Consider the following 25,402-nt stretch of genomic DNA (forward strand, 5'->3'; position numbering starts at 1 on the left):
ATTTACATTATACAATTGGATGGTCTGTCTTACATTTGAATACACTAAAATGTTTCTGTTTCACATGTATAATTTGTTACTGAATCAGTGCTCGAAGTGTGCTGTTATACAACAGCATGGTACAGTATACCGGCACTTCAAGAACTTAGCTGCCCACTGGAAGGTCTGGAGAGGCATATGGAGAAGGCGCAACCGCTGCTTTTTCCATATGTTGGGCTCCTGCTCAGATTTTGTTACCAGCAGGCATCTGGTGCTCCCTCCCTGCAGCTGGAGGGTGGGACTTACTCCTGAGCTCCGATTTCCAGCTCCCGCAGCAGTGGGTGTTTAGAGAGACATCATGAAGAGTGACGAGTGTAAGGAGCTGTCGGACGGCGGCAGGTGCAGGAGTGGGTCTTCAGATAAGTGCTCTTTGTGTCTGTGTTGCATTAAGTGTAAGGGCACTACCAGTGTGGGCATTGTATAGGGGGCACTGCTACAAGGGGCACTACTACTGTAGGGATTGTATATGGACAATACTACTGTGGGCATTGTGTAGTGGGCACTTCTACTGTTGGCATTGCATAAGTGGCACTACTGTGGCATTGTAAAGGGGACACTTCTACTGTGGGCATTGTACAAGTGGCACTACTATTGTGTAGCATAATGTGTTTAAGGGGTACTATAGTGTGGTACACTACACTGATGAAAAATGTGTGTGTCTTTTCTGCCACGCACATAAGTACAACCTTAGATTTTCCATACTTCCACTTCAAAATTCTCACTTCTACCACAGTACTGAATCATTTGTGAGGAGACTACCCACAGTACTCTAGAATGAATCAACTACAATAAAATATTACCAAAGCTCCCTCACATGCCATATTAGATCCATCATGTGCCTTTATATGGCATTAGAGCCCCCTCATATGCCATAAGAGACCACTCAAGGCCTTAAGTGGCAATAGTCCCCTTATATGTCCTAAGACATCACTCATGCCCCTTTATGCCACAGTCCTCTCATGCCCCTTTATTTGCCCCTACTGAAAGAACCTTCTCATCTCTCTTTATATTCCACTAATGCTAATGCCCCCTCATTTCCCTTATTCTGTATGCTACTAATGCCTAAATCCACTCATGCCATTTCATCTTTATATGTATCTGATCAGAGAGAAACCTGTCCTCATATTGTTTTAGCTATTATATTGTTCACTGGCACCAATGTATAATTTAAAAATATCTGTCCTGTCTTAATATGTTGTCTGAAACCCAACCCCCAAAAAAACATTTTGTAGCAGTTCTAGTCTCTGTCAGAGTAACATTCGCTCCTTTCTGCCTTTGTATGCACACAGCCAGCATAGAGTGACCACAGTGTCATCTCCAGAGGGAAGATTCCTCCATAACAGTCCTGGCTTGGATAAGCAAGACTAACAAGGATCTACTCTATAGCAAGCACTTACAACTTTTTTAAAATGTTAGAAAATTTATTTTTAAACATAGCTAATTAATTAGCCCCTTTAGCATAATAGTCCCTTTATAGCATTACATAATATACCATGTCAACATATATACCTTCTCCTTATGTCACCAAACCAGACCACAGCAAGTGTGCACCGTATAATAATTATTATTACCAGTTATTTATATAGCGCACACAGATTCCGCAGCGCTTTACAGATAATATTTTGGCCATTCACATCAGTCCCTGCCCCAGTGGAGCTTACAATCTATATTCCCTACCACATGTACATGCGCACACATACAAACTAGGGTTAATTTTTGTTGGGAGCCAATTAACCTACCAGTATATTTTTGGAGTGTGGGTGGAAACCAGGGTACCCAGAGGAAACCCACGCAAGCACAGGGAGAATATACAAACTCCGCACAGTTAGGGCCGTGGTGGGAATCGAACCCACAACCTCAATGCTGTGAGGCAGTAATGCTAACCAGTACACCGTCTGTGCTGCCCCTTCCTTCTAAAGGAAGCAAAATCCAAATAATGAATCTCTGCCAGGTCTGTACAGCCATTCACTGACTGCACAGTCATGTGGTGGCCTAAAGAATGGACAAGTTAGAGGAGGCATGACGTGAGGTGGTTAGAGGTAAAGCGGCAGAGAGGACTGAATTTCCTGTCCTTGCTGTCCAGAATTGCCAAGCCTCTGGACTCTGGACAGATCCCAGACTGTATAGAGGAATCCTGGGGAGGTGGGTAACCCAAGCAGGGACTTTAGTAGCAGCAGTCATCTCTGTGTGCATGGTGTGCGAGGGGGAGTGATCACACTGATCACCTCTTCTTCCCCTCCCCATGGATTTGCCCCTGACTGTGGGCTGCACAGCACATCAGCCGTGTTTTTTCAGATTTTTTGTAGGGGGCACCTCCACAATTAGGCCACGCACGATGAAATTGCAGGTGTGTCATGACAGTTTTGGGGGTATGTCTTGCAGCTGCTATGCCGTACGCAGTAAAAATGGCTCTGGCAGCCATTCTGTTTAATCATAGGGTTACTCAGGAGGCAATAATCGACTGATCTGTGACCTATGCTGCATTTTTGTATGCAGTTGCTTGTATGTGCAAAGTTTTCTGTTGGGCGTCTCAATACAAATACCAACCTTGTCCTTATTTCTTTCCACACAGATACACACCAGAGTTAATCTTAATAAATCAGTTTAAATAACTTATCTGTAATACAGTATTTCTTTGGAGTGTGGGAGGAAACCAACATAAATACAAGAACAACATAGATAGTGCAATCTTTCATAACTAAAGTTGTACATGCACATGTAGATCCATTATTTAGGCCTAACAATTCACTGCCAAAGATCTGTCAGATTTTACCAAACACAGATTTCCATATATATGGGCAAATCTGAAATAAATAGTTCTGTTCAGACTGTAATTACCTGCTACACTGGGCAAAGTCTGAACAATACTATTCATATGTTATTTGTCATTGCCAATTTTTAATTGGTCCATAACTTAAAGACCTTCTTCTCACAAGTAATTAAAGACCTTCTTCTTCTCACTAGTAATTAAAGACCTTCTTCTTCTCACTAGTAATTAAAGACCACCTTCTTCTCACTAGTAATTAAAGACCTTTTTCTGACTAGTAATTAAAGACCTTCTTCTCACTAGTAATTAAACACCTTCTCACTAGTAATCAAAGACCTTCTTCTCACTAGTAATTAAAGACCTTCTTCTTCTCACTAGAAATTGAAGACCTTCTTCTTATCACTAGTAACTGAAGACCATAGCAATACAGTAAATGGCTTCATGCCTCTTTCTGACTCTATATTAAAATTCTTTATTAATAGATAGTATCTACTGGAATCTGTCGATCAGATGACCATATTACAGAAGGAGTCCTAAAAGGACAGAAGTTTCCTGTGATTTTAGGTCATGAAGCAGCCGGTATAGTAGAAAGTGTTGGTTGTGGAGTAACTGCAGTCAAACCAGGTAAGCAAGACAATTATAATAGGATAGTTCACTTGACTGTGGAACAAAGACAGTTAACAGACAATTGGCGGGATGTATTAAGCATCACCTCCGCAATGCAGTACATCCCACCTGTCTTCGGGTACATAGCGCGGTTGATTACCACGGTATGTACCTAGAATATCGCAAAGGACAGCTCTCCCGATAGGAACTGCCCTATGCGATGCCTCCGGACAGAGGGACTTCCGTGTTTAACACCCAGAAGTCCCCCTGGCGTCCTTCTGCACATGCGGACTGCTGGGGTGAACGGACGGATCCAATTGGATCCCTCCCAAGGGGGTGCATTCCTATAAGAATCCCCTAGGCTTCTATTGGGTTACACTAACCTGAAGATGGCGTTACCCACCTGGACAAAGCAGCGGAATGCATTGCTTTGTACATATGGAGTATGCTGTACAACCTCAGAAAACAGCATTTTTGGGGGGTTTACCGCATTGTCCCATTTAGTACATAAATTGTAACTCTGGGAGGTATTCATTATGATTAACAAATGAGTAGAAGAGCAAAAAAAAACAATCATTAAAAAATGTGTATAGAAGTGTCCTGAGCAAATACTCAGCAATCATTAGCATCAGCTCCAAGCCTGTATTTGTTTTGTTCAGATGCAGAATTTACCCTTGGTAAGAAACATATTTCAAATTTAACTTCTATAATGCTAAAGCTGCACACACACACACACAACGATTTTGTTACCAACGATTTTTTGAACAATTTTATGTCAGATTATCTGTCAGATTTTTTAAAGTGTAATGAACTACAAACGATTTTTGTAAAGGGGGGTGTCCACTTAGCGATATACAAACGACAGCACGATTGTGACATTGCAATCGTGATGTCGTTTGTATAGCTAGTGATGTGCCTAGACTGAACGGTCACTCGTTCAGTCCCGGTACATCCCTCATCCCCGCACATGCAGAACCTGATGAGATCGTCAGGTTGACCTGCATGTATGGGCGTTGTCGGATGTCGGAAGCGACACGCGGGCACGCGCATCGCGGGCCGCTTCCGTCCAAAACATGCACTATGCATGCGCGATTTGCAAGCGATTGCACGATAACGACATCATGCAATCGCTTGTTTAAATCGCTTAGTGGATACCCCCCATAACTTCCCTTACTGAAAATCGTTCAGTTGGTTAGTCAGAATGAGCTACAAACTACAAACGGGAACACGCATGAACGATAATCGTTCATCGTTATAACTCAGAAATTGAACGATTTTTTCAACGATTGAATGATAACGATGTCGTTATACTTAAATCGTTCAAAAAATCGTTACGTGTGTATGCACCTTTAGGGATAGGTGTATTAAACTGCAATGGTTAATATAAATATTTGTTATGATATTTTATTGTACCACAAATATGTATTAGATATGTGTATTCAATTAGCCCCGAGGCCGGCAGTCATTGGGGATTTTATTTCACCTGAGATAGGCGAAAAAAAATCCTGTTAATCAGCCCCATTTTTGTGATCGTGGCCATGAAAACACATAGGTCCATGTCCTTATCACAAATGCAATGTGTTTTCATCCCAAAATATAATTTTTTTGGGAGCCTAAAATGGGGGCTAACTGAATAGCGTGTAAAAAAACCTTGAAAAAATATCTACACTAATTGAATTTCCCCCTATGTGTCCCATGTGTTTTTATCAGAAGTTGTTAATCAGTTGGAACCAAGATGTTTAATGTTGTTTGATATCATATAAACTGTGTGCCGTGGCACCCTGGGGTGCCTCGGGACACTTGCAGGGGTACCTCAGCTTTATGGTCCAGCACCAAATTAAATTATTTATGGTCATTGTAATGTAAATATGTGGACAAACAGTAGCACAAACCTGTCCGCCATCACATAACTGATTTTTTTTTTTTCTGAATTTCTCATTAACAAACTTTTGACCTAGGGGTGCCTTGAAAACAATGCTGATACTCTAGGGTGCCATGATTCAAAAAAGTTTTGGAACCACTGCCCAAACTATATACTAGTACTACAAAGTACTGTATTACTGCTGAGAGAAATAGTGTTAGTGTCTGAGCTCTAGTGGATACAGTATCACTATAGAAAATACAGTATCTGTGCATATTGCAGCGTAACCAATATTTGGAGTGGAGAAGAGAAATACATACAGTATTTAAAGGATGCAACACATCTCTAGCAGAGCAGGATTAATAAAACTATGCTAAGGTGTTGTGTTCTAAGCTATTCAGCAGTAGACTCTACAGATGGCACTATAGGAGTACTGATAATCACCTGTTTTAATAAAGCATATACAGAAGCCATAAACTAGCTAATTCAAAGACTTTTACAATTGATCAGATATAAGGGCCCCAGCATGCACCAACGTATTGCAGTGTTTATAAGGGATCAATAATACCTAGGTGTTACAGGGTTAATTGTTTCTCCATATTATACTTATTTTGTTGTATGGCACCCAGAGGTATATGTATAGAAATTATATTGATATATTCTAGGTTGTGGGGCACATTGTTTTGTACTGTACATGTCTCTTAAATGCAATAAATAAACAATTACTTGTGCATGTTCCAACGATTCACCATTTATGAAGGACCTGGACCTTAGACAGGAGAGAAGAAAGGTATTTCATTGTAAAAAGTTTAATTATTATACTGCATATATAATACCATCAGGTTACATAATTACATTGATTGGCTTACCCAAGCAAGCCTAAATAACATTACTATGGGTTTTCCCAAGTAGGCCTATCCATATGACCAATACTTGGATGGAGGCAATGATCTAATTAAGGATTTTCAATATTTAGTGGGAGGATATAAGTGGGTACACTAAACTACAAGGAAGTTAGTAACCTGGTGTCCCTTTAGTGGTAATAAGGGGGTTACATATTGATTAGCACAGGAAATATACTGTACTGTCATTAAGGGCATGATTCTGAGTCTTGCTCGCAGTTGGACAATGTTTCTTCCAGTTGCACAACACATGCGTCCCGATTGTTAGCGGTCAGAGATACAGAACAAACTCGGAAGCGCAAATACAAAGAAATACCGCGCTGGTACACAGAAATAAATGTAAATGTAATAAATATTAATGGATCATAAAATATACATAACCAATTGAATAGCAAGACAAGTAAATACAGGTTGAGTCTCCCATATCCATATATTCCGAAATACAGAATTTTTGGGGCATGACTGAGATAATGAAACATTTGATTTTTGATGGTCCAATGTACACAAACTTTGTCTAAGGCACAAATTCTTAAAAATATTGTATAAAATTACCTTCAGGCTGTGTGTATAGGGTGTATATAAACATAACTGAATTTTATGTATAGTATGTACACAAACTTTGTTTGAGCCACAAAATTATTGAAAATATAGTATAAAATGACCTGCAAGCTGTGTGTATAAGCTGTATATAACACATAAATGCATTCTGTGTGTATATTTGGGTACGATTCCCAAGATATTTCATTACGATATGCAAATATTCCAAAATACAAAATATTCCGTTATCCAAAATACCCCTGGTCCCAAGCATTTTGGATATGGGACCTGTATTACAAAAATAGGAAAAGAAGTAAGGAACATATAAATATCAATATGTTCCTTACTTCTTTTCCTATTTTTATAATATTTACTTGTCTTGATTTCAATTGGTTATGTATATTTTATGATCCATTAATATTTATTAAATTTATATTTTTATATTTATTTCTGTGTACCAGCGCGGTATTTCTTTGCATTTATGTTTTTTGTGGGGTTGCAATTTGTTTCCCTTTTTGCTAAATGCTGCTGCCGGTATATTTTATAGGAATCAGTGTGTTTTCAAGCGCATGGGTTTTCCGATTTTTTAAACTCTGAAGCGCAGTCTATGAATTTTAGTGGGCATTCCTGTAAGGTTACATGAGTGTGGCTAAGCCAATGCAGGAATGCCACTGAAAGTGGCAGTGGGCAAAGACTCTGGACTACTAACACCGAAGCCGCACTCAGACAGTAAAACTGCACCTGTCATGGGGTGTGACCGAGGGTACTGACAGGCTCGACCAGGGATCGGCGGCTGCCCGCACCCACTACTATATCCTCTCCCTAACTCTCCAACCGCCCACCGCTGCTGCCATGTATATGGCTGGCTGTGGGAGGCAGGCAGAGTGGATGCTCCCAGCCTGCTCTGTGCTGCTAGCCTATAACACAATCAAGCAGCCAGGAGCATCCTCTCTCCCTGCCTCCCACTGGCAGCCATAAATACATGCCTACCTTTTAAATTCTCTTCCCGGGAGAAGCCCGGGTAAGAGAAGCAGAAGGGTGGCGACGGGGCGGGGCCTGATGAATGCGTCATTAAGTCCCACCCCCTCACTGTAAAATTGCCTTGATTGGTTACAATTTACATAGGGGGTGGGACCAAATGACGCGATTCATGTAGAATTGTGTCATTAAACACCGCCCCCTTCACGGAGACCCGCGATCGCCGCGGAAATTCTCTTCATTCCGCCCACTTCACTAAGAAGTGGGCAGAATGCGGGAGAAATGCCTACCCTTCCGGGTGTGCGGGGGGTTACCCGAAAAATCGGGAGCCTCCCGTGAAAATCAGGAGGGTAGGCATGTATGGATATAGTAGTGGGCGCAGGTGGCCACGTGCTGGTAGGAGCAGACCCCTGGCCGAGCCAGTGACTGTAAATTTGTCAGGGGGGAATTAGTGGGTGGTAGGGCCCCTTGTTGTGAGGAGGATGGGAGGGAGATTACTGGGGGGAGGGTTGCTGTGAGGTGAAGCTCTGTATAATATTTCCCTAAATAGCAAAAAATTGCATTTTGTGAGAAAAAAATACTATTTTAATCCTTATGATTTATGGGCAACCATATGGCTAGCTGGGCATCTGCTCATCATCATGCTAACATGAAGATGGACCCATCTGCCCCATTATTATTTATGCCCTGGATGCTCCCATTAATAGATAGAAGTCTCATTAATCAGAAGAATTTGATAAGTGGTCACCCAACCCAGGTGGACCAACTTATCCATTGTACAGTATCCCACAGAACTTCTATTTGCAGTCATTATTCAAACAATTGAAAGATACACTACACAGCAATAATTGTACCTATACGATTTTCCATGCTTTGGTCACTACTTTCTATTTCTATTATTCAATGGAGTTTAATAGTGTTTCTTTATGAAGTTTTGTACAGTTTATTACATAAAGATTAGGGCCCTCATTCAGAGCCACTCGCAAGCGGGCGCACGTACGTTAGGCGTACGTACAAAATTATTTAAATTCAATGGCTCGCTCGTATTTTCGTTCGCATCTAAAATTCCTCCCTAAACTCAGGCGACCCCTCCTCTAACTAACGAGCGTGCGAAATAGCGAGCGTACATCCCCGAAATGGCTTGAAGGGAACGCACGCACAAGTGAACCCGGAAGTGGCCTTGTCAGATGTCGAATACCTGCTCCTTTATTCTGCCTACCTCCCTCAATCGTATCATGCCAATCAATGTATCAATTAGCTTAATTTTTTTTTTTTTTTCAACACAATGCAAGAAACTTTACTCTTGTCCGTGTTAGTGTTTACCCGCAGAATACGTACGGATGGAACATTCGCTTTTATTGTTCAAAAAACATGTGAACCACAATTAAACAATTGTTCTATTGCTGTGGATCCCCGCATATTTTCCGGGGTTCATTTCTTTATTTAAATTTGCAAACGCATGTCACTGCATCAAGCCTATCATAACTCTCCAGAGATTTCTGGCCCTGTTGAACACATGACTCATACACTAACCAATAAAATTGCTCCTGTTAATTTCCAAAATACATTAGCCAATCAGCAATTTTGGCCACACTTTATCAAAAATGTTTTGTATGAAAAACTCCATTGCCATCATGAGAGCCTCCGCATTCACCAGGCGCGAGCTGCTGGTGCTTACGGAGGTGATGGATAGGCGGATCACCAGCCAGCCTCCACCCATCACCAACCGGCAGAAGCGCTCCGCGTATGCGGAGGCACGGTCCCGCCTGCGGTCGATGGGTTCACGCCGCCACATCGGGCAGCTTGAGCGCAGGTGGTCAGACCTGCAACGGCGAACGCCCCGCTTGCTGGCATGCTTTCGCATGCAGATCCTGGAAAGTAAGTGTTATGTATTGTGGTTTTCATGTTTGTGTTTGTGGGGCAAACTGCGTGTGCATGTTTTCCTGTCTGTCCTATTAATTATTTGTCCTCATATCTGCGTGTGCATGTTTTCCTGTCTGTCCTATTAATTATTTGTCCTCATATCTGCGTGTGCATGTTTTCCTGTCTGTCCTATTAATTATCTGTCCTCATATCTGCGTGTGCATGTTTTCCCTCTATTTCTGTTTTTTTCATTCTACTCCTTTTCGCATGTTTTTTGTGGCTGTTTTTTTTTAATTAATTTGGTCCCCGGATTTGCCCAGAAACTAACCTCAATTTGTTTGACATATTTTAGGAGGACAGCCAAGACTACGCCGTCACCGTCCGGCCAGACGGCGTTCCCGGCCACTATCCCCAACCCCCAGCCAACACTCCACCCCAAATATTTCCCCTATACCCCACTCCTCCCCAGCCTTCCCAGACCCTCTCCCGGAACTGTCGGGCCTCCTTCCCCTCCGTCCCACTTCCCCCTCTCCTCCACCCACCCCTCTTCCAATTACCCCCTCCCCGGAGTCCATCATTACCCCTCCCCGTTCTTTGGGGAATGAAGGCTCCTCCGAGGAGGAACATGGAGGGGCTTCCGGAGCTCCCGTTTTGGCTCCCGGTATGTTTTTCTTTCTCTTTTATTTTAACCACAAACTGTTTGTATGTAATCATGTGTCGTGCCTTTATTCGTGCTTATTTGGTTTACTTTTGGTGATTTAGCAGTTTGCCTTTACCTCTTCCTGCTGATTTCAACATACACATATCACACCTTTGTGAATTTGTACATAGGCCTTGTATTTTTGCCAGCACCCCCTTTTTGTTTTGGTTTTTCTTTTTTCGGTTTAGGAGTGATTTCGTTGTGTTTTTGTTTTTTTAATGTGGATTCCCTATTGTTTTATTAATCCACACACTTTTCTCACCCACAGAGGAACAGAGGCGTCGTCAAGAGGTGGAGGATTGTGTTGGCCAGATGCGACAACATGTAATTGGCCTTCTTGTGGCCCTTGACCGGCTGTCTGGCATCCTTCGCCAGTAGTTTTTTTTTTTTTTTTTCGTTTTGTAAATAAATTTTGTAGTTCTAATATACGTTCTGGCTCATTCTTTTTTTCTAAAACACAAATAGTTTTCCCTGACATAAGTAGACTGTTCATGCAAGGTTTTTCCTTTTTTAAAAGTTAGATTGTATTTGGTATTTGTATGTTAAACAGCCACAAGAAACACATAACAGTAACAATGTCATTTCCCTTTTTGGGTGTAGTGTCAATTAGATATTTCGCCATTTTACAGGTTCCTAGTTGGTGTGCAAGCTGCTTAGGCCAATCTTCAAAATCCAAAGGTTTGGACAGGCTTCCTTTTGGTGTGGGTTGGGAACCTGCAAACATATTTCAGTTTACATCAACTGGTGTCAGTACTGGATTACCCCTTAGTCAATTGTAAGGTGTGTTAACCTGGTTCCACTTGCTGTTAACGTCCAAAAAAAGGAAGACCATTTCACTCTCCAAACATTTATTCACAACATAAATGAGAAATCAAAGTGGTCAGTCCCAAACCCAAAAAACCGTGATAATCTCAAATACAACACATACAAATAAAATATTTAATTAAAAAAAACAATCAAGAACTGGTTGACGAAGGACCATGCCAACATGATTCCACAAACATGGCGTTGCGATATGGGTTCCAGAATATATGGACCAAATCACCAGATCCAGGTTTGGTAAGGGTAGCAGGAAGTAGTGAGCGTTGGAGTGGCAAAGATTATGTGAACAAACAGAAGATGGTGAAAAAAAAATATAAATTAGATGTTCGCAAACAAACACAAACACATTAGGTATAAACACTGTAGTTTGGGTCAAACTTACCTAAAAAATCTGGCCACCACATCATCGCGTATGGCCCCCCCACATACTGACCTCCGACCAACCTCGGGGGGGCCATCCTCAGGTAAGGCATCCTCTGGCTGCATTGGGACACCACTCCTTATGGCGATGTTGTGAAATATCCCACACAGGACCACAATTTTCGACACCATATCCGGCAAATACATGAGCTCGCCACCAGAGCGGTGGAGGCATCTGAATCGGCCTTTTAAAAGGCCGATACAGCGCTCCACCACTTGCCTGGTGGCTGTAAGTGCGGAATTATACTCACTTTGTGGGCCTGGTGTGGGAGCCAAATAAGGAGTGAGCAGCCAGGACATGCAAGGGTATCCACTGTCTCCTGTGAAAAATAAGAGACAACATCAGGAACACTGTGTATCAAGCTTAACATTGTTATGTACTAAAGGTCTCCACTTACCCAGAAGCCACGCATCACCAGCTTGTAGGTTGGTTAATTTCTGCCATATCCCTGATTGCCGGATGACGAAGGAGTCATGTGCACCTCCTGGTAACTTAGCATTCAGGGACAGGATCTGGAGGGAGGCATCACATACCACCATTACATTCAGGGAGTGATAGTGTTTCCTGTTTCTAAATATTGCCTCCAGCCGTGCTGGAGGCTGAAGTGGTATGTGAGTACCATCCACAACCCCTATGATGTGTGGGAAGCCAGCTATTTGGTAAAAATTGGCTTTGGCCACACTAAGGGCACCCATATCCAAAGGCATTTGAATAAAATGATGGAGGTGCTTGAAAAGTGCCTCCATCACTGCCCTCAGGATCCGGGAAAAGGAGGATTGGGAGATGCCCGCCACTATTCCCACCGTTGTTTGAAACGATCCTGAGGCACAGAAATGTAACACCGCCATAAATTGCGTCAGTGGTGGTATTGCTGTTGGACTGTCAATTTGCCGCTCAAGATCACTTTCTATTAATGAGAGAGTGTCTATGATGATTTTGGGAGGTAGACGGTAGCGTCTTAAAACCTCATCATCGGGCATTCCAAAAAGGGTGACACGTGTTCGAAATATCTGGGGCCTTGCATGCCTACGATGCCTACGCCTGGGATGAGATTGAGGTTGGTCGGCTTCCGGGAGCATGGCCAGAACAATCCTCCCCAGATCAACCTGAAATTCCAAAATTTAAAAGTAAGGCTTTTGACCCACCCCAAAACTATATTAAAACAACTTAGCTTGATGATACCATCCATTGCTGCTTACATGCCGGGGTATTGTCATGATACGTCCAAACTGAAAATAAACAACCAAATTACTTGACACATTTCACTCTGTGCATTTTTGTGGATACATTTTGTGCTAGACCAAAGTTCAAATATGCCAAACACCCATTTAGCAAAACCGCAAAGCGACATTTAACACAGTACATCAAAACGGGTCGAAATGTTGGCACAAAAAGCGAAAGCTAAACCATCAAAAAGTTAGAATGATTATTAAGCTGTTTAAAATGTGCGAATTAGTTCGCTAATACAAGTCACAAGAGTAACTACTAAAAATGTGCTAATTAGTTCGCTAATACAAGTCACAAGAGTAACTACTAAAAATGTGCTAATTAGTTCGCTAATACAAGTCACAAGAGTAACTACTAAAAATGCGCTAATTATTTCGCTAATACAAGTCACAAGAGTAACTACTAAAAATGTGCTAATTAGTTCGCTAATACAAGTCACAAGAGTAACTACTAAAAATGCGCTAATTAGTTCGCTAATACAAGTCACAAGAGTAACTACTAAAAATGTGCTAATTAGTTCGCTAATACAAGTCACAAGAGTAACTACTAAAAATGTGCTAATTAGTTCGCTAATACAAGATAAAAAATGGACTTACCAAGAGCAAATATCTAAGATGCAAAATCAAAAGGTCTTTGGGGTCCAAAATAAACAAAATCTAAAAAAAAAAAAAATAGGTATCCAAAAATTACAAAATATACGAAACACAATGAAACAACAATTGAACAAAAGTTAGACTTCACAAAACTTACCAAATCAACAAACGAGGTCCCAAAAATATAAACCAACAAAGATAACGGAAAAAAAAACGCAAATCTAACCAACAAACGATTCTCCAACCTCCAACTCCTTTCTACACAAAAATAAACTCCAGCCAAGATAACCTCCAACAATCCCAAAACGCCACCTCGACTTGAGACACACCAAGCCATAAATAGTGTTTCGTTTCCCGCACAAATTAAGGAGGGATCATAGGGCCGCACAATCAATGATGCGGCCGCAAAATAAGGACGCATGTATAAATACGTCACGAAAACACATTCAAATTCGGGTGTATTTCTTGTTTGGACCGCAGACATGGCGACAGACCAGGGAAAAAATGCCCAAGAGTCAGGCGGTAAGTCTTTCATGCATTTTCGATCAATGATTAATTTGAACCATAAGATGAGGCAAGTTGTGATTTTGTGAATTCTGTAAATTTACACAAATAGGTGAGGAGGATGACATGGAAGAGGCTGCTGGGCCCAGTATTCCGGCCAAAGCGGCCAAAAAAAAAAGGCAGCCACATTTCACAAGAAAGGAGATGGAGGTTTTGATCCAGAAGTGTGTGGACATCCTGCCACAGGCAGACAGGAATATGAGTCTAAGCCAGAAGTGGAGAATGTGGGAAGAGGTAGCCGTTGCTGTCAATACGGTGGGTGATTATGTCCGTCTAGCCCGGGATGTCAAACGGCGGTAAGTAAACCCTTGCCCCCCTAAAAACAAACCCCATTTTAAACTAAAGGATAATGGCTTCCATTTTTCCCCACAGATGGGGCGACTTCAAATATCGCCTAAAGCAAAAACTCGCGGACAGGGCTAGGCATGCAAGGGGGACAGGTGGGGGTCCCACCCCTGTGTCATTGGAGTTGACAGATTTAGAAGAGCTGGCACAGGGGTGTGTGCAGCCTGTGGAGGTGTTTGGCGTGTCCAACATGGATACGGACATGCCAGACTTTGCGGCTCCTCATGTTGGCCCAGGTAAGTATTGTGATGTCACCAACTCTGAAATGCTATTGTGCCAATATGTAGATTCTAATGTGAGTCTTTTCACATTTTTCCAACAGAGACACAGGCGGATGAGTCTGCTCCAGAGGGAAGCCTTGGCCGCAGAATTTCTGCTGGCTCTGCAGGGGAGGAACCAGTACATCCGGCTGAGGACCCTGCAGAAGCCAGTCCAGGGCGTGCCCCCTCGCAGGCAGTGGGCCTCCTCACAGAACTCAATTTCAAATCGGATTTCCATACGGAGATTCTGCAGAGGATGGACGCCAGTCTGCTACGGGTGGCTGAGGCCCTGGAGCAAAATGCTGCGGCCAACGTGACCATTGGTCAGGCCCTGGCGGAAAATACCAGGGCCAACATCCGCATCGCCGATGCCCTGGAGCAGCTCGTTCGCCAGCACATGGTGGAGCCGACCTCCCTTCCTGCCGAAACATCAGGATCCTCCACCTCTGGCACAACATCAGCCAATCCTCCAAATGTGCCTAGCCCTGTGCCTAGTCCAGAGGCCACAACATCTGCCTCTGGACAGGCCAGCCCGATGGCATCCCGGACCCGGTCTGGCGCCCACCCTCCCCCATCCAAACGGGCGAAAAAACGGTGACAGCAATGGCGACTTTTCCCACACTCCTTCTGTGCTTGGCTCATATTCCTTTCTGGTCAAAACTTCCCTCTCCTTTCTTGTGAAATGTTTTTAAGTTATTTTTGTACGTTTATGTTATCAGTTCTGGTTTTTTTTTTTTGGATAAAAAGTATCTTTGGCAGAAAAACTTAAAAAAAATATTATGCCAATTGGTTTGTGTTTAAACAATAAATTTAAGAAAAAAAACTGACATTGTATTGTGACATTATTGGACAAATGGGTTACATTTAATCCTGGCCCTAAAGGCAAAAAAGGACACCAAAAACCATTTCATTGGTATAAAAAAAAGGCCTCTTGAAGGAACGTTTAAAAAAACACATAACGATGCAAATTGCACATTTTTAAAAAAAAGGGGAGCTAATTAAAACAAGAAGACATTATTGTCACAATAGGCCATAAACAACAAATTGAGCCCCAAAAAAAACCAAAAAAATGTACGCCAATTGATTGTGTAATCCTGACATTAGCAGGTATGATTTCCACCTGCGTACGGTTTTGTGCTATCCAAATAAACTGCTTTCCAAACACATTCCAAGCCGGTTTTCAATACAACACTAATTGCTTTTGTGACCACCCGCGATTAATAGCTGCAACATCGTGGCGTCCCGGGACGGAGGAGAAGGCCATCGCCAATGTGGTCGAGTAATCCAGACCCTAAACTGTGCGAGCATTTTGAAGGGAAAGAGGATGTTCCAGTGACGTATGTGACGGTCCGAACACATTTTACGCTCGCATCTGCTAATGTATGTACGCCCCAAAAACGCCTCGCCACGCCTGCGTTTTTCCATCTCCACCCCCGTCAACACCCAAAAACGCCCTGTTCTGTCAATCACATTTGACATGTCACTTCCTGTACGCTATTTTAGGAACGACAGATAAAAAGCTCGCAATCTGCCGTACGCACATGCGCAGTTTAACACCGACGCATGCGTGGTTAGTCAACATCGGAACGCAACGAGCGTACTGCTGTTTGCGAGTGGGTCTGAATGAGGGCCTAGGTTTTAAATGTGCATCAGCCAAGACAACTCTTCTTTCTCTCTATTTGTCTGACACTTACTAAAAAAAAGCTTCTGGGAGAACTGAAAATTGTTTTTGCTAAGTATTTATGATAATGTTACAGTTTGCATAAAGAAATTTTATTACATACGCCCCATCGTTTTTAAAATGTGAACTCTCTCAAAACAATATTACAGTATTCATTTTAAGAATGCAGGACCTTGTGTTTTGTTAAAATATTATATTATTATTAATAATAATAATAATAATAATAATAAATTTTACTTATAGGGCACCTCATATGGTCTGCAGCGCCGTACAGAGAGATATAAGACTATATATGTTGAACCTGTTGCTAAATGTGTTTTCTGTTTTTCTAGGAGACAAAGTAATCCCACTGTTTGTTCCTCAATGTGGAGAATGCAGAAGCTGTGTTGAACCGAAGAGTAATATGTGTACCAAAGCAAAGTTAGTACTTTTTCCAATATTTATCATATGCAATTGCTGCTTGAGCAGCTTGTACTGGGCTGCTGGGGATTCGATGAAATCCCTGGTGGGCTCCACTGACTTCTAGCCATGCCCCCTATTGTGGGAGGGCATGGGCCTATGGTGCTGTGTGTATGGCAGGTGCAGTGCAGCTGCTTTCCGGGAAGTCATCAAGGCTGTGACTGACCCGGCCGGCAGCTACACACAGGGAACGGGAGCACAGTGCAGTCAGGCTCAGCACTACTATGTAATAACTCCCAGTAGTCTCTGCAGTGGGGTCAGAAAAGCATGTGCTGTGCTCTGATTGGAAGAACTGACCTGGAGTTTAGCAGCAGCGCAGCCTCATGGGTGTAACTTATTGTGAGGCTGTGACTGCTGCTCTGCTGGCTGCCTGAGGATTCTGCTGGTGAGTACAGTGTGTATAGGCGTCTTTATAATGGATGCAAGGTGTGCAGTGCCCACACCGCACACCTTGCACCCATAGGTAATAATACTTACCTCTCCGCCGATGCCGAAGTGCTGCTCCGCAGCAACGGACCTGTGCTGCAGAGCAGCAAACACTCACTGGAAAAATGTCAGTGGACATTTTTCCCAGTGATCTGCGCATACGCAGAAAAGATGTCCCCGGAAAAGTAGGCGCTGGCACCATTTTCCCGGAGACCCATGCATGCACAGTAGATTCTGGCATGAAACTAGAATCTACAGAGCTCAGTGCCACTGAGCCACTGCCAGAGGAGGGGGCCCTAACGGAGGCTGCACATGGGGCCCCTCCTCTCTTAAAATGCCCCTGAGTGTGTGGGGAGTACAGGTGGCATAATGCAGTGATCGAAAATACATGCTATAGCGCTTATTTTACCCGGTATCGAGGACCAGGGACTCACTTTTTTGGAATGGGTGGGTTCCTGGGGACGCGCTCCGCTGCAGCCAATCCCTGTCTCCCTATTAAATGATTGATTGGCTGCCGACAATAAAAAGCAGATGGATCTCTTTGGCGCCCCCTTAGTGTCATGCTGCTGTACCACAGGGACTGGCATGACAATGATGGCCCTTGCACCCGGAGTGAAGACATCCTCCGGTAAGTGTAAGCGGGCTGGCAGCAGCTTATTTATGAGCAGGCAACTGGTGCTCTTGGATGGCCACCAGGAGTGTTTGGGAGGCCAGCTTATTATGTAGGGGAGTTGCCGGACGACTGTCCATACTCGCTGATCCAGCGGCATGGAGTGTCATTTGTGACAGGCAGCCTAGCAGTGACATCAGATTGGCTGCCTGCCATTACAGTGCGGCGGCCGTGCCGAGCTCAATGTGGTGAGCAAGGAAGGTCCAGAGACTGCTCACCACACTGATGTACTAAGTACTGCAGAGCCAACTGAGAGCTCCCTGCAGCTGTCGCACTGTAATGACAGGCAGCCAATCTGATGTCACTGCTGCCGGGCAAATTTTACAGTATAGTGCTGCCCACAGTTTTATTTTTTACTATATATATTACAAGGCCCCATGTGGGCCTCTGTACCCAGCCCCCATGTGGGCCTCTGTACCCAGCCCCCATGTGGGCCTCTGTACCCAGCCCCCATGTGGGCCTCTGTACCCAGCCCCTGCTACACGCCACCTTCTGCTATGGTGATGCAGTGACACAGCAGGGCAGGCTGCAGTGGAATGAATTTGAATCAATGTGTGTGCGTTTCCTCACGTGGGGGCCAAAGTATGTGTGCGTTTCCTCATGTGGGGGCCAGTGTGTGTGCGTTTCTTCACGTGGGGGTAGGTGTGTGCGCGTTTCTTCACGTGGGGGCCAGTGTGTGTGCGCGTTTCTTCACGTGGGGGCCAGTGTGTGTGCGCGTTTCTTCACGTGGGGGCCAGTGTGTGTGCGCGTTTCTTCACGTGGGGGCCAGTGTGTGTGCGCGTTTCTTTCACGTGGGGGCCACTGTGTGTGCGTTTCTTCACTTGGGGGCCAGTGTGTGTGAGTTTCGTCACGTGATGGCCAGTGTGTGTGCGTTTCTTCACGTGGGGGCCAATGTGTGTGTTTTTCTTCCTGTCAGGGCCAATGTGTGTGTGTTTCCTCACATGGGGGCCAAGGTGTTGGGACCAATGTGTGTGTTTTTCTTCATGTCGGGGCCAATGTGTTTGTTTTTTTCAATGTCATTTGCTACATGCTTCACGGGCTGTAGCTGCTAAATTGTTAGATTTACAGAAAACCTTAATTTAGATGGGACCCAGAAAAGGTCATATGGGACGCCCCGACTTTTTAAACCAAGGGGTCCCTGGGACCCACTTTTCTTTTGGCTCAGCGCGATCACTGCATAATGTGTGGGGACTACAGGTATCATAATGTGTGGGGACTACAGGTGGCATAATGTGTGGGCACTAGAGGTGGCATAATATGTGGGCACTAGAGGCGGCATAATTTGTGGGCACTACAGGTGGCATAATGTGTGGGCACTACACGTGGCATATCATGTGGGCACTACAGATGGCATAATGTGTGAACACTACAGGTGGCATAATGTGTGGGCACTACAGGTGGCATAATGTGTGGGCACTACAGGTGGCATAATGTGTCAAGGCTGCGATCAGCAGAGACCGGCTTCTATTGGGCACCACCACCGCTCATGCACCGGGCCCTGCGCCTACAAGATTCATTGAGCAGACGGCATGACCCAGGCCAGCAGCAGTGGCAGCCCCCCTCAGGAAGAGGACAGGAGCTCCTGCTGATGAGGACTACAGTGTAGCATAATGTGTGGGCACTAGAAGTTGCATAATGTGTGGGGACTACAATGTGGCATAATGTGTGGGCACTAAAGGTGGGATAATGTGTGGGCACTACACGTGGCATATCGTGTGGGCACTACAGATGGCATAACGTGTTGGCACTACAGGTTGCATAATGTGTGGGCACTACAGGTGGCATAATGTGTGGGCACTACAGGTGGCATAATGTGTGGGCACTACAGGTGGCATAATGTGTCCAGGCTGTGATCAGCAGAGACCGGCTTCTATTGGGCACCACCACCGCTCATGCACCGGGCCCTGCGTCTACAAGATTCATTGAGCAGGCGGCATGACCCAGGCCAGCAGCAGTGGCAGCCCCCCTCAGGAAGAGGACAGGAGCTCCTGCTGATGAGGACTACAGTGTAGCATAATGTGTGGGCACTAGAAGTGGCATAATGTGTGGGGACTACAGGTGGCATATTGTGTGGGGACTACAATGTGGCATAATGTGTGGGCACTAAAGGTGGCATAATGTGTGGGCACTAAAGGTGGCATAATGTGTGGGGACTACAGTGTAGCATAATATGTGGGCACTAGAGGCAGCATAATGTGTGGGCACTACAGGTGGCATAATGTGTGGGGACTACATTGTGGCATAATGTGTGGGCACTACAGGTGACATAATGTGTGGGCACTACAGGTGACATAATGTGTGGGGACTGCATTGTGGCATAATGTGTGGGCACTACAGGTGACATAATGTGTGGGGACTACAGGTGGCATAATGTGTGGGAACTACAGGGTAACATAATGTGTGGGCACTACAGGGTAAGATAATGTGTGGGCACTACAGGTGGCGCCTGCAAGATTCATTGAGCAGGCGCCGTGACCCAGACCAGCAGCAGTGGCAGCCCCCTCAGGTAAGAGGACAGGAGCTCCTGCTGATGAGGACTACAGTGTAGCATAATGTGTGGGCACTAGAAGTGGCATAATGTGTGGGGACTACAGGTGGCATATTGTGTGGGGACTACAATGTGGCACAATGTGTGGGCACTAGAGGTGGTATTATGTGTAGGCACTACAGTGTAGCATAATGTGGGGGGCACTACAGTGTGGTGCAATCTGTGGGCACTACAGGTGTTATAATGTGTGGTGCACTACAGTGTGGCATGATGTGTGGGCGCTACAGGTGGTATAATGTAGATGCACCTCACTGTGGAATAATGTGGTGGGCACTTATACACAATGCCCACATTAGTAGTGCCCCTAATAAACATAATTCCCACAGTAATGATACCCCTTATACAATGCCCCAGTAGTGCTGCCCCTTATGCATAGCCCACAGTAGTTGTGCCCCTTCTGCAGTGCCCACAGTAGTGGTTCCCCGTATGCAGTGCTCCAGGAGTGGTGCCCCTCATGCAGTGCCCCAGGAGTGGTGTCCCCTATGCAGTGCCCTCATTAGTAGTGCCCCCAGTGGTATTGCCCCCATTAGTAGTGCCCCCATTAGTAGTGCCCCTTACACAAAAAGAAACAATAGCTCACAATACTTACCTACCTAACTCCATCCTCAGTCTGCTGCTGTAGGGAAGGAGGCAGGTGCCTGCTAGTAGCAAAATCTTAGAGGTCGTCCGGCAACTCCCTGCGGCACAGGGCTGACTGGCCAGGTAAGGTGGGCTGGAGAAGACGGAACTGATTCCAAATATAACTGACGGAATGCAGTTTTGCCCCACTTCAATCCCTGCCCATTATGTCTAAAGGCACACATCCACTAGCAGATATAAATGAGAGATTGACCAATGACGACATTGTAATTGTTCATTCGCTCATTAATCGTGCACTATAATGCCAGAAACAACCAGCACTGCGCACTCCCGCTGGTAGTTTCTGACATCAATCATCGGCTGAACATGACGGTCAATCTTCCAATAACGACAGATTGGCCATGTTCAGGGATGAGGGAGGGTGCCTGCACTGAAAGATCATATCATTCAGTGTAGGCACTACAGAGGATGGGGAACGACTGTATGATTACGATGTCATAATCGTACTGTCGTTACGTCATCTGCTAGTGGATATGCACCTTAAGAACTATAATCAAATATATCACCTACCAGCCCTGTCTGACAAACAGAGGGGGTCATTCAGACCCACTCGCGAGCGGCAGAACGCTCGCAAGTGGGTCGATGTTCCCCACTGCGCATGCGCATGACGGAGGGAGCTCCGTCATGCGCATGCGCGAGACCTGGGGAGCGACGGGCTTTCCATCGCTCCGGGTCTCGCACCAAAGGGGGCGTGCTGTCGATGTTGATTGACTGCACGCCCCCTTTGGTGGGCGTGCCGGGGGCGTGGCGGCCAGACCGTCTGAAGCCGGCCCCACTGACATCATTAGTGATGTCAGTGGGAGTGATTTTGGCTCTGACAGAGCCAAAATCACTCTAGGGCTTGTGGCAGGGAGACCCTACCGCAGGGTCTCCGTCGCAAGTCCAATGGCGCGATGGTCAAGACCATCGCGACCATCTTTTTGGCCGCTCGCATATGCTGTGGGTGGTCACCCACAGCTATGCGAGCGGCCAGGAGGCCGCTCCATTTTCATGGAGGAGAGCCCTGATTCAGAGTGAGTGCTCTGGTCAGAGCGTCCGGCTCTGAATCAGGTCCAGAGACTATTCTAGTGACTGATATAATATATAGGAGTAATCCAAGGAGGAAAATCATTGAGCACTGAAATGTCTTGGTAACCAGGATATGTATAAGTTTAAAAAGACTTTCACATATCATATAAATTACCCTTTATGAAAAGAGTATGGAATTGTGGAGGTGCTCCCTGAGAGCATAAATGGAAGCAGATTGAAGTTAAAAAAGGGAAGAGAAACTCTCGGGTCAGGGGCACTATGCCTATTTAAAAATGTTTTTTTCTCAAAATATGTATTAAAATAAAGGTGGTTATCTTCAAAAGCATAAATACATAAGAGAAGTTGACGTAAATCCATTGAACAGTACAATACAAAAGTGCAAATACACAAATAGTGAGAGGGAGGGTGAAGAGGAAAAAAAAATATTCACATAATGGTAAACATACATATAAACATATGAAATTAAAACAACTGGCAACCAGGGAACAATAAGAGATAGATTAAATGACCTATATAATAACTGCTAACATACAGTAAGTCTCAGCACAACGGTCAACCTTGAAGGGTTGGTGAATTTAACACACTAGGCCTTATTCAGCACAGATCGCAAGTCTGCAAACCCACGGACCTGGCCACTGCGAGAATATGCTAATGAATGCATACGCACTGCCACCGCACCATAATATGAAGATGCCCAGCACTTAATAAAGACACCCCCTCACCTTCACTCACATCCGTAATAATGTGCAAGATTGTGATAACATCGGTAAAATCAGGAACCATCGGACCAAGATGCAGAATAGTGGTTGATCTGACACTCCCGGAGGAGTTGCCAAACTTCCTGCATGCAGTGAGTACTCAGGCTGCGTATGGGTTCGCTGTGGATAATTTATCCACGCCCCTGCAACGGCGTTCGAACACACTGATACGCCTGCGTTCGCACGACCACCTCCAAACAGCACTTCCTATCAATCACCAAGTACTGGGTCTGCATACTGCCTGTGATCGCATTCGGAGCACCTGACTCGTGCACTGCATCTTTTACACATGCGCAGATCACGAAAATCGGCAGACTGTGTGCGTCAACGCACTTTCAATCCGTGCTGAATCAGGTCCACTGTTCGTATGAAAGCAACAGGGTTATATGTATATCTGATGAGCATACACTCAACAACTGTGCTATGGAAATTATTAACAGCAGTGCACAAAAATCTACCTAGACAACCTGGTATGGTAGTAGTTAGACAATGTTGTCTAACCCCAGTGTGCAAGCAGTATATACACCGACCAAGGGAGAAAAATATCAGATCACACTTAGAAAATGTAAAGGAATGTCTCCACAAAGGAGCAGTGTGCTTGTGAGAAAGTAACACAAAAGATGATAAATATGCACATGTAATAAAAGTAATTTTTCAAGTACACTTTAGTGACACAATTGATAGTAAAGGATCATAGTGGTGATGTATAATGAGAGCACCATGACTTATTCAAACATAGGCCCTCATTCAGAGCCGCTCGTTAGCGGCAGTACGCTCGTTCCGAGCGATGTTTGCACATCTGCGCATGCGTACGGTTTTTAGTACGCATGCGCGAACCAGTCAGTGCGGCCGAAAATCGTTGGTACGCAATATAGCGAGTGCCTGCTATTTTGAGTGACAGAATGAGGCGTATGTGGGTGGTAACAGGGGAAGGAGCTTGAAAATGGGGAGTGGAGATCCGAACGCAGGCGTGCTTAAAGGTCAAAACGGGCGTTTTATGGGTGTGTATATTTAAAACAGCAGCGTCATTGACCACGTTACTGGGTTATTTTATAGCCAGAACTGCTCGCAAATTTGTGGTAGCAAACACCAACCACAAGAATAGCGAGCAGTTCATACGCTGGTCGATGTACTCGATTAATCTAATAAATAGCGGACATGACGTATGGTGCGAGCGGCCAGGGGGCGTTTTTAACAAATAAACGAGCGTATGTTTTGCTCGCTCGTTCAGACTTAGAGGTGTGAACAGACTGCAATGTGCGTACGGATCATTTGAATAGCCACCCCTTGTTTTTAAACGAACGACCACAAATAGCGAACGGCTCTGAATCAGGCCCATAGTTTAGATAGAAAAGCATGTATAGACATATAAAGGTACCTGTAGGTAAACTAGGATGAGTGCTGCTTCCAACTTTGTGCAGCTGCTGCAGCATAAATTCTCCTTCTGTATTGAAGACTGGGGGAAATGAAACCTAGCTCCCCATTGGTCGACGGCGGCCATGTTTTTGTAGACTGCTGTGGGGGCAGCCATTTTCTATCGGCCCCTGCTGCATAACACATGTTATAGCGCCAAGAGGCCAGAGAGCAGAAAAATCCCTACCCTCCAACATGACCCGTTCCATTAGGTACAGACCACTCTGCTCCTGGACTTCCCACCTAATGTATGATTGCAGTCACCTGTGTTCAACTAGGTAATTGATGAGACAGTTGTTTCAGCACAGGTGTCTGCAATCATAAATTAAGAGGGAAGTCCAGGAGCAGAGCATTTTGTACCTAATGGAATGGGTCATGTTGGAGTGTGTGAGAATCCTCTGCCTGCCTCCAGCAGCCAGGCGGCCCTGGATCATTAAACTTGTACCGGCCTGGGGGGCAGAGGGCACCCTGCCCCCCAGCCCACCCCTACAGTGTGGCATAATGTTAGTACATGTGTAGTGGCCTCATTTACCCACAACTGACCAGCAGTGCAAAGGTTACTGGGTGGCTCACCTCTACCTCTCTGATTCCTTTGTGCTTACCACTACCTCCCTGATCCCGCCATACTCACCACTACCTATCCCTATCTACACTACCTCCCTGATCCCGCCATACTCCCCACAACGTATCTGCACTACCCCCTGACCCTTCCATACTCACCACTGCCTATCTGCACTATCTCCTGACCCCTCCATACTCAACACTACCTATCTGCCCTACCCCTGACCCCTTCTTACCAAACACTATATCACTGCACTACCTCCCTGACCCCTCCATGCTCAACACTACCTATCTGCACTAGCCCTGACCCCTCCTTATCAAATACTATCTGTTTACACTACCTCCCTGACTCCTCCGTGCTTACCACTACCTATCAAATCTTCACTTTTATTATACTCAATAATAAACTTTTGTTTTACATACACACTTTTCCCACACTGTACTCTTACTTACATTTCTGGAAATATGCACTATCTGTTACATTCTTTCTTTATTCCTACTTTCAAATTTTCTTCCCTTATTCACATCATCCTTACTATTACCATGTTTTCTTCAACTCCCACCTTCACTCAGTGTCCACCTAATCTTTTGTTCTGCCCCTTGCTTCCACCTTTATGGTTTCCCCCTTGTCTCCTCCACCTCCTCCTATCTCCCCTTATCTCCTCTCCTCTGTATACCTTCCTCCCCATCTTCTCCCATTACTCCACTTTCATTCTCTTATACTCCACCGGGG

The 25,402-nt window shown here is 44.8% G+C and overlaps 1 protein-coding gene across 1 annotated transcript in view; it reads left to right on the forward strand.

Moving 5' to 3' along the window:
* LOC148481540 (alcohol dehydrogenase 1-like) overlaps positions 1–25,402 on the forward strand; it is a 118,907-nt gene that overhangs the window by 40,815 nt on the left and 52,690 nt on the right. The window contains exons 4-5 of the mRNA XM_088453269.1: positions 3,289–3,430; positions 16,499–16,586. Of these exons, the coding sequence (XP_088309395.1) occupies positions 3,289–3,430; positions 16,499–16,586 (230 nt within the window). The remainder of the gene's footprint in view (positions 1–3,288; positions 3,431–16,498; positions 16,587–25,402) is intronic.

This window comes from Taudactylus pleione, unplaced genomic scaffold, assembly GCF_031769625.1.
Source record: "Taudactylus pleione unplaced genomic scaffold, aTauple2 ptg000574l, whole genome shotgun sequence".
NCBI classification, from domain to species: Eukaryota; Metazoa; Chordata; class Amphibia; order Anura; family Myobatrachidae; genus Taudactylus; species Taudactylus pleione.